Here is a 9,781-nt window from a genome sequence, read left to right as displayed (position 1 = left end):
TGGCAAATTTACGGACCTCCTCAAATATGCCTTGGACTACCCAGCCTCGCTAGTAACCTATGGAATACACCACCCGATGGACTACACCATCCATCCTAGCGAGATACATGCCGGCTCCTTGTGGATCACACCACCCCGTGCACTACACCATGCACTCCAGCCTCATGTAGAGACATGATCTCATTGAAGAGACTCACCTTCACTGGTTTACCGCCCCCACATACTTGAACTTGATCCTCTCGTCAAGACACATAGATGACCTGGGCTTCATCTTCAACGCCTCCTCACAGAGACGAGCACTTGGACATGACGATACTGACGACGACGACCAAACGTGCAAACTAGCACACACTTGACTCCTCTATCTTCCCCGGAACACGATCTTGATGAGCTCCTGCACCGCACCTCGGCACCATTGCATCCATCAACGATCACCTTCCACCACCTTGCCGATGACATCCCGCTGTCTTCCTCCTTGTCGTTTCGCCGAACGACAATCGCCTGATCCTCCTCGACACTGCATCACCCAGCGACTCCATTGCCCGCCTCGAGGCGCTAGTAGATCGCCTCCCCGGGGCAAGCGCGGCTTCAAATCCGAACCTAGCTCAGATACCAATTGTTGGAACTCGTCCACAGGATCGATCACATCAAATCACAATGAACACGCAAAAACTTTTATAGCTAAGGGCCCTTGTTGTGCCCTTCTTTTATCCTTTTTATTTTCACGGTGTTTTACTCTTCACGACTTGATACAAACCTACCGAGGTGCTGCATATAAATATACGCAGGACCAGACCGACCTAGACGTACTTGCTTTGAGTCCAAACCGGACTCAGCCAACCAAACTAATCTACGACATGGACACGTACTAACCTATGCGACCAGGGACTCCTAATTGCTAGTACGTATAGCACTAGGACACGTCCAATAGCTATACTCCTAATTAACTAGCATACTAGTACATGAACTCACGTACTACGTGCCATCTTCTAACTTGACTCAAGATTATTCCTAACATTCTGACGATAGCAAGGCACATGTGATGACTTCTTCAATCTTCAAGCTCCGCAAGTCTAATCCTTAATTGACGCTGTGCGTGTCTATGCTCTACCGGTGTTTCTTATAAAACACATGGTTGCTCCTCCGATCCCCCAATTTTCTTTCATGTTTCTATATATAAAAAATCACCTTGCACAATATGATTGAACTCCTAACATAGTTAACTCCCCAAACCTAGACTTTATAAGAGAATACAACAATAATTCCCTTGGTACCTAACCTGCTGACCTTGACTTGCTTGCCCGGCCGGCAGCGACCGTGTTTCGGTTGCCTTGGTGCAATGTGCTAGCGTCTACAAGACTTGGGAAATTAACAGGAAAAACGTTGTGTAGTCTATTGGAGGGATTGTCCGTTAAAAAAGTGTCGTGCCCGTTATCACTTGCAGTACAGGACTACAGGTGGTGGTGGGCTGGTGGCTTCTGCCTTGGCTAGCTAGATCAGCTGGTGAGTTTTCCGAAACACCTCAACCTTGTGTAAGAACTTGTACATCAAATCAACAAAGCAAGTAAAACATGTCTTACTATTTATTTATTTTTGCCTTTTTGAAGCCTGCTTTGTAGTGTCTCCATGTCTTCTCTCTTATTTTAGTCGGAGTTTATAAGTGTCCTTCTTACACGAATTTTGATCAGGTGATGCTGGGATTGACAAGCTGCTAGATTCGGCCGAGCATAGCTGTTGTTTGTTTCATTCCTCGTTTGTGATGGCTGATAATACCAAGTTCGTGCTTTTCTTTCTCCTCTTGAGCAGCTCATCACCGTGTTTTGGTACTAAACAAGATATCCGGTGCCTCAAGTCTGTACAAGGCTCATTGGCTGATCCTGGCGGTGTACTCAGATCTTGGGACTTTGAAAATGACACCGACGGTTACATATGCCGGTTCACCGGCGTGGAATGCTGGCACTGTCGGATTTCGGGTTCCGGCAAAAACCTCGAGGTTCGAACACTGGGGTGCGCACGAAGATTTCCCCCTACCAGATCATGCCCTCAGGCTCACCGGGATCTCTAAGCTCAGCTCAACGAACTCGCAAGACAAGAGACATAAGATTTATACTGATTCGGGCCACCGTTGCGGTGTAATACCCTACTCCAGTGTGGTGTGGTGGATTGCCTCTCGGGCTAAGGATGAACAGTACAAGGGGAAGAACAACCTCCTGAGGTGAGGTGCTCTTGTGCTTGGTGGGTGTGCGGATGAACTGAATGAGTTCGAGACCCGTTGCCTCCCACAATGGTGGCTAGCCCTATTTATAGAGGTCCTGGTCCTCTTCCCAAATATTGAGCGAGAAGAGATGCCACAACGGCCAATTTGAAAGAGGACAGCTAGTACAAGCTATCCTGGCTAAAGGTGGTCTTCGCTTGCCAAAGGCTCTGGTGGTGACGCCGCCTTGGGCTCCACGATGACCTCCGTCTTGCCGTCCTGCTGGTCTTGGTCTCGTTGCACCGATATGGAAACCTTTGCTTGATGCCTCGGTACTCATCGCCTGCGCTTGCCTCCTTAGCACCAAAGAGGAAATGAGGACGCTGTGCGCGCTGGCGCCCGCCTGGTCTCGATCGTCATGGCTTGCATCATTGGAACCTCACGAGGTTTGTCTTGCCTTGATCTCTCCGCCCCTCGCGAGCCAGCCTGGTGAGGCCGCTCCCGAGGAGGTCTTGTGTCGTCCGCCTCACGAGACTTGGCCCCTCGCGAGGGTATCGAATGCTTGTTGGTGAAGATGGGCCGTACGGGCCCCCTCGCAGAGCCACGCCGTGGGCCGCAGGTAGGCAAGTCTGGGGACCCCCGTTCCCAGAACACCGACAGTAGCCCCCGGGCCCAAGGCGCGCTCGGACTTGGCTTCGAGGCGAAGCCAAAGGGCAAGTGCGGAGCGCCGCGGGCCCCAACAGCCTGCGGCCTTGGTCGACGCGTGGCGGTTGATTGGACGTGGGCTTCTCCACTTCTGCACGCTGCCTCGGCAACTGCCCGACTGTCAAAAGGCTGGCGTAGACAGCGCTTGCATTCATTGCTTCCTTTCGCCTTGCTCCAGATCCCCTTTCTTGCTCCTTGCTTCCGAAATCTCCAGATCTGCTCCCATCCCCTTCCGCATCAGCGACCAATGGCGTTCCGGAAGGTCAAGCCTGCCTCGTCGCCGGCTTGGTATGAGCCAACTCTCGACGCGCCCAACGTCTCGGAGAAGAGCCTTGCCGCCACACGCCTGCTGACGGCGGGGGAAAGCAACGAGAGGGGGAAGACCGAGCTCCGGGCGGGCTCCACCGTGCTGGAGCCCGAGGGAAGCACCTTCTTCCCTTTCTTCATGAGTAGCATCGTCGCGGGGCTGGTTCCCCCTTTCTTCGACTTCTTCGATGAGGTCCTTGGCCACTACGGGCTGCAGGCGCTGCATCTTCATCCCAACTCTGTCCTCCTTCTGTCGATCTTCGCCTTCTACTGCGAGGCGTATCTCGGCGTGATGCCGTCCGTGGCTTTGCTGCGCCACTTCTTCTTCCTCCACGTTAACGAGGGTCGCGCCTCCGGGTGTGCCAACTTCATCATGGCCGGCAAGGCCAACTCGATCTCAAAGGCTGGGAAGAAGGCCGACAGCTTCAGGAGCAAGTGGGTCATGATGGACGTTAAGTGCATCCACCCATGCTTGGTGCTGCCAATGGAGGTGCCCCTGTCCGACAAGGGGTGGTTGTCGGTTCAATATCCGGCGTATCTCGTAGTATGGGTCCTGAGCTAGGCGTCTTGGAGCGATGGTAACATGGACACGGGGTTTTACCCAGCTTCGGGCTCTCTTGAAGAAATAATACCCTACATGCTGCTTTTGATTGTATTCATATGAGGTGTAGTCAGAGTACATATGTCTACCATGAGGTTGTAGTAATGAATATGAGATTGTCTATTGACTAGCCTGGCCTCGGTTTATATATGCACCGTAGGCCTAGGGTTTAGAGGAGTCTTTGTCTTGGGCCAAGTCTTGTGGAATCCTCCTTGTATGCGGCATGGGCTGTCCGAACTGGCCCATGAGTAAACGGCCATGGGGGTCCTCGGCCCAATCCAACTGATCGGGAGACGACGTGGTGAGTACCCCCTAGTCTAGGACACCGTCAGTAGCCACCTGAACCGGTCTTCAAGTTGGGGACGCTCCTTGATTCTTCCGAACTGTTCTCCATCTTCGGTCGTCGGTCTTGAAAACTGGTTCAACAAATCTTCGATCTTGAGGATTGCTGAGGTTAATCCGAAGAGTTTACACGTCGGGTATCCGAGGAGCCCTTTAAATCTTCGGCCTTTATCAATGCCTTGTTATTATTTATGCCACACCTCGGGTTTGAAGTGGTTCCCATGCGGCGGTGTCCTCCTGCATCCGAACTCCAACGCCGGACTGCATCCGAGGTATCTTTTGTAGCCGAGCACCAACGTCGGACTGCTTCCGAGCTCCAACGGTGGAATGTATCCGAGCTCCAACGCCGGACTGTATCCGAGCTCCAACGCCGGACTGTATCCGAGGTGTCATAGATCACCTCGGCCCAAAAAGGTTAAAGGGGTTCAACCGAGCTTAATGCCGAAGATGCCCTCTATGGATTTACTTTCGATTTGTGAAATGTATCCTCTACTGAGATGTATAGTCAGTAGCCCTCAAGGTGTCTGTCGGCCTGAAATCCGAGATGCACCTGAAGGAAAATATGAAACCGTTGATCCTAGTAGCTCCTGAGACTCAGGTTGTGAAATCGTCTTGAGGATGAACTCCTAGCTCGGCAGAATACATAGGAATGGAAACGCAGTGTATTATATTAGAGGTAATAGTGATCGGCGGACGGGCCCCTGAGAGTGGGTCATGAGAAGCCGCCGTGATATATCAGCTTGATGCCGGATAAGTCCCAGACGGTACTTATTATTATCCGAAGACGCGCTTGCCCATAGTTTGGTCATGCCGAACACTGTGCACTTTGAATTTTTTGCATTGAATAGGCAATGCAGTAGCCCCCGAGCCACTGGTCGGGTGGCAACACCAGGTCAGGGGATTGATGTGCCCCTATAATATTTATAAATAATGAGCACGAAGCCCAGTAGCCCCCGTGCCTTAGTGTGGGCACAGGTGGCCAAATTAAGTATCGATATCCGGAGTAAAATCACAAATTTTGATTCTATGTGTCCAAGTACTTGACATCATTAATGCTCGGATCCGCATTGTACATAACTTTGTTGACCGACCATCGGCTTCCACCTCCTTGGCCAATAGCTGAGGAGTGTTTGTCCTACTTTATAAAGCCTTTGTAATGGCAAAGATTTACGGCAAACAAGGCAATCCGGCCATACAGTTTTATAAACAAAGGTACGCGGAGAGATATGTTATATTACTTGTTAAAGTAAGAAACATCTTCCAAAGAAAATAGTCCCGCTATCGGCTCCTTTCTTTGGGTCGTCATGCTTATCATGATTATGAAAACCTCAACTCCAATCAATGTAGGAGGAAAATATTGAGGATTTAGTTCGGGGAAAGTTCCCAAACTCTATGGTATTACTGAACCAAAATTTTCACTTCCGTCGTTGCCGACCAATGTGATACTATAAGATTGCTAGCTTTCGGCTTCACCCCGTCTGAGGTACTTACTCGGATGAACCAGTAGTAACAATCACAGAGGTGCTCCCTTTACCACCTAGCCGAACAATCGGAAACGTAGGGGTAAGCACAGGAGCCAGGCAACCCAGCTTGGCCAAAATCTTAAGTCAAATTGATGCATATTTATTGCTTTATAACGATGATTACGGAAGGCAGCCCTTGTATATTAAATACAAACGCCGATGATATGTTTATTTTGACTCCGTTGCGACCGTTTATCAGTTGAAAGTGACCCATCGTCGGCTTCCACCCCCTTGTAGATGCTACGCAGAGTGTTTCCGCAATAACAAAACAACTCTTAGCCGATGTCTCGGTACCCGAAGGCGGCCGTGTTAGTAGAAACGAGGAAATCGGATATGCGGGCTTTATAACTTTCACTTAGTCATAGGAGCTTAAAGTTGGGAGGCCAGCTAGTAGCCCCCGGTTAGTGTTCGGCGACAGTCGAGGTCAAGCCGTAAACACTTCGGCCAATGTTATGAACGGCCCGTCATTTGACACAGTCATCAGAACGCTGACCGGTTTGCGCTTATTGTGACAGTCAGTTTTCGGCTTTCTCCACTGAGGTGCCTAACCATGCGAGCTGGAAGCACAATCGCAGTGGTTCTCCCTTTGCACACCTAGCCGAAAAAAGCGGAACGTAGGAGGCAAGCACAGGAGTCGGGCAACTATTGACCAAAGACACAATTCGAAACTGATGCATATAAATCAATATCCGAGAATGTTTTTGCCGAACCTCTAAAGGTGTCCGGCGTTGCACTGCGAGACTTATGATGAAAACACAAAAATTGTTTAAAAGTACCATAGGCTTGGAAAACCAAAAAACCTCAGGAAAAACTTCACGTCCGAATTAGATCAAGTGTTCGGTGCCAATCAAAAAATTGGTCTTAGAGAAAAAAAGTGCTTCTGTCGTGCTTTAACATGACACATCCTATATCAAGACTTCAAGCGGGTCTGCCTTCGGCTTCAACCTCCCTATCCCGAAGGCGGAGTGTTTCTCGTGAGGCCATTTTAGCGAACTAAAACTCGAGCGACTTGAGAGAGAAATCAGGCTACCCGGCTATTGACCACACAATCGTGTCAAAAAAGGAGTGATAGAAAAAGATTTGTAGCGACTGAGAAGAAAAAAATATTGTAAAATGGCTCATGCAAATTTAAGAGCCCCCGAGTGACTTGGGTAAAAGAATTTTATGTATAAGATTGTATGTACTGAAGTACTTATATCATATATGTGTTCACCCGAACTTTAAACGCGTCTTAACCGACCATTGGCTTCTCCCTCTTCGGTCAAGGGCCGAAAAGTGTTATGTACTCCACCTGTCCAGAATATTGACGGTGTTTCCAATAACCAGGCAATCAGGTCATAAGGCTGTAACAGACAAAGCGCGCTTAGGGAACTTATGCTATATTACTGACGAAGTGTAAGAAGCGTCTTCGAAGAAAATAGTACCTCCACCGATACCTTTCTTCGGTTGCTCATTGTTACTATGAGTCTTGTGCAATAGATTTTTTGTATTCATGAGTTTCGTTGTGTGCCGACCATGATTGAAAACAAGAAGAGCGCTAGATTTCGGCTTCACCCAGTCTGAGGTCCGAACTCGGATGACCCGATTGTGACAATTGCATAGGGGCTCCCTTTACTCCCTAGCCGAACAATCAGGAACGTAGGGGTAAACACAGGAGCAAGGCAACCCATCTTGCGGAACACTTAAGTCAATATGGTGCATATTGCGGCGTAATACATGAACAAGGAACGAAGCCATACAAGTATAATCATTTGCAAGAGGAAATGCTTCATAAAGGAAGCCCCCAAGTAAACGGGGTATTTGAATCTGTGTGTCACAAACAAAGTTTTGACAAGAAAGTTTTTCGCAAACAACTTTTTGCAAAAAGGTATAATGCTTGGTCGAACCGAATAAATTTTAATACTGAAAGTTTTTGAGCATGAAAGCGACTTAGCTGGTTAGTGTGCTCGGTGTCGATGATGAGGTCCGAACTTACGGCGGGACGAAGACATAGTCCTCGGCCTGGCCGAGGTCCCAGCCCCCAAGTCGGCCCCGAGGGGCCCGAGCAAAGAGCTCGGCTTGATGAAGTGACAACACAACACTATGATGTAGCTTAGGCGTAGCCCCCGGTCCAGCTGAGGAGATAGAGTAGGTCGACAGGGTGACGCCAAAGCCTCCGGAATAGGCCAATAAAGTGACGGCAAAGGCCCCGGTCCAGCCGAGGCGTGATGATGACGCCGATACGTAGAGGTGGCCGCGTGACGCAACCGAAGTCGTTAACCTGCGCACATAGAATAGTGCAAGTAAGAAACAATAATAATAGAAAGAAAAGAAAAAAATGCATTATTAATTTATGTGAGGTGAATAATTTGGTGAATATGGCCTTATCACCGAGGTCGGCTCGATGGCATGATAACATTGTGGCGCGGCGATGTTGACCTAGGTCCGCCAGTCGGGCTGACGCCGCGCAAGTATCGGTAGAATATCTCTGCAAAAATAATGCAATGCAAAACAACAGAAAATATTCTGTGTGCAATAATTTTTGCGAGCTAACCGAATAGTTTAGGAAAAGTAAAACCTGTTTGGGGGGCGATGGCTGTAGCCAATCAATGCGAATAGAAGAACTAATCCATACTGAACGTGGTATGCGGCCCTTTGTTGAACATTGATGCCAATCAATATTAATACTCGCGAAGGATCGACAAGGGGTCAAATCCTACGACCCACGCATCGTTGGTCTCTTACGACTGGATGTCTCTGGAAGATTTTGGATGGGCTTCCCTGGTTGTCTGGCGTCCCTCTTCTTGGTGGTAGCAGATTGGACTGCTTCCGAGCAATATCTGGGCGACAAGTTTGGCTTGATGACCACGGTGCCGCGAGGTCCGTATACATATATAGAGCAATAGCGGATTGAAACACCGACGAAGAGGCCGGCTTGCTGCAGTACGGGGAACGCCGTACAATCGTGTCACCGCAAGGAAATCTCCTGCAAAAAGCGATACAGTGAAGGCCCCGAAAAACCAAAGCAATCGAACTAAGTACTTGCATAAACGAAAAACATCACCTGGATGTTTAATGTGAAGAGGACGACACTTTGTTTTTCTTTGATCATCCTTGTAATCCGTGCTTGCGAATTAGTACTAGGCACGTGTGCCGTGCTCCGATGATGCTTCGGTCGATCTCATATGTGGTACGTGAGTACTAGTACTGGTACTTGTTACTTTGATGCCATAACCAGCGCATGCTCAAATCAAAAACCTGTGCCGGTTAGGCTGGCTGTCTCTATATAATTATTTTATGCAGAAATAATTTATTAAATGGATGCGGCCTGGCGTCGGAGTCCATGTCGATGCTGGGTGTATGCGTGACGCGGTGAAGGCACAACGAAGTCCGAATCCTTTGGGCAGTCCGACTGCAGATGCGGCGTTCGACGGACCGCGGACATGAAACTGACGGACCATCACATAGGCTGTACTGCGATCTATATACACAAAATAGTGCAAAACTAGCAAAAATATGAGGGGATAGGTAATTTATACAGTATGAAAATATTAGGAAGAATAGCACCTGATTTACTCAAGCGGTGGATGTAATGTTCCGAAGAGAAAAATGACAACCGGCGTTGTCATGCATGCCTAGGTCACGTTATGAGTACTACTTTTCCTAGTAGTGAGTACTAGGTTCCTATGTGAGAAGGAATCAACAAGACCAAGATGGACTATTAATTAATTAGATTAAGATGTACTATTCTCAGTAGTACTCGACTCCCAAGGAATCAGCAGGTATGACGCCGCTGGCGCACACTGGGGTTTGATTAGAACGGTGCTCGTGTGTGTCCGTTTGGCCAGCAGCCGTAAAAACATGAAGATACCAGACAGCGGCCGCCGAATAACAGATCGGAATGGCAGAGTAGGACAGACTACAATCAAAAACTACATGCGAACCGACAAGAGTAATTCTCATCGAAATTAACTCGTACGAAAACAGATCTGATTGAACAAACATCACCTGATTATCCCATCGATCCATGGTGATTACCTAGCAGGCTCTCAATGAAAGCACCAATGTCGGTTCAATATCCGGCATATCTCGTAGTAGGGGTCCTAAGCTAGGCGTCTTGGAGCGATGGTA

General features: G+C 48.7%; 1 protein-coding gene across 1 annotated transcript in view; it reads left to right on the top strand.

Annotated features, from left to right (window-relative positions):
• Positions 1 to 1,700: 1,700 nt before the first annotated feature.
• LOC109776078 (inactive LRR receptor-like serine/threonine-protein kinase BIR2) overlaps positions 1,701 to 9,781 on the top strand; it is a 28,523-nt gene continuing 20,442 nt past the window's right edge. Inside the window, exon 1 of the mRNA XM_073495963.1 lies at positions 1,701 to 1,956. Within this exon, the coding sequence (XP_073352064.1) occupies positions 1,760 to 1,956 (197 nt within the window). The 5' untranslated portion in view covers positions 1,701 to 1,759. The remainder of the gene's footprint in view (positions 1,957 to 9,781) is intronic.

This window comes from Aegilops tauschii, chromosome 3 (genome assembly GCF_002575655.3).
Source record: "Aegilops tauschii subsp. strangulata cultivar AL8/78 chromosome 3, Aet v6.0, whole genome shotgun sequence".
Taxonomy (NCBI): Eukaryota; Viridiplantae; Streptophyta; class Magnoliopsida; order Poales; family Poaceae; genus Aegilops; species Aegilops tauschii.
This window is presented reverse-complemented; position numbering and strand designations above follow the sequence as displayed.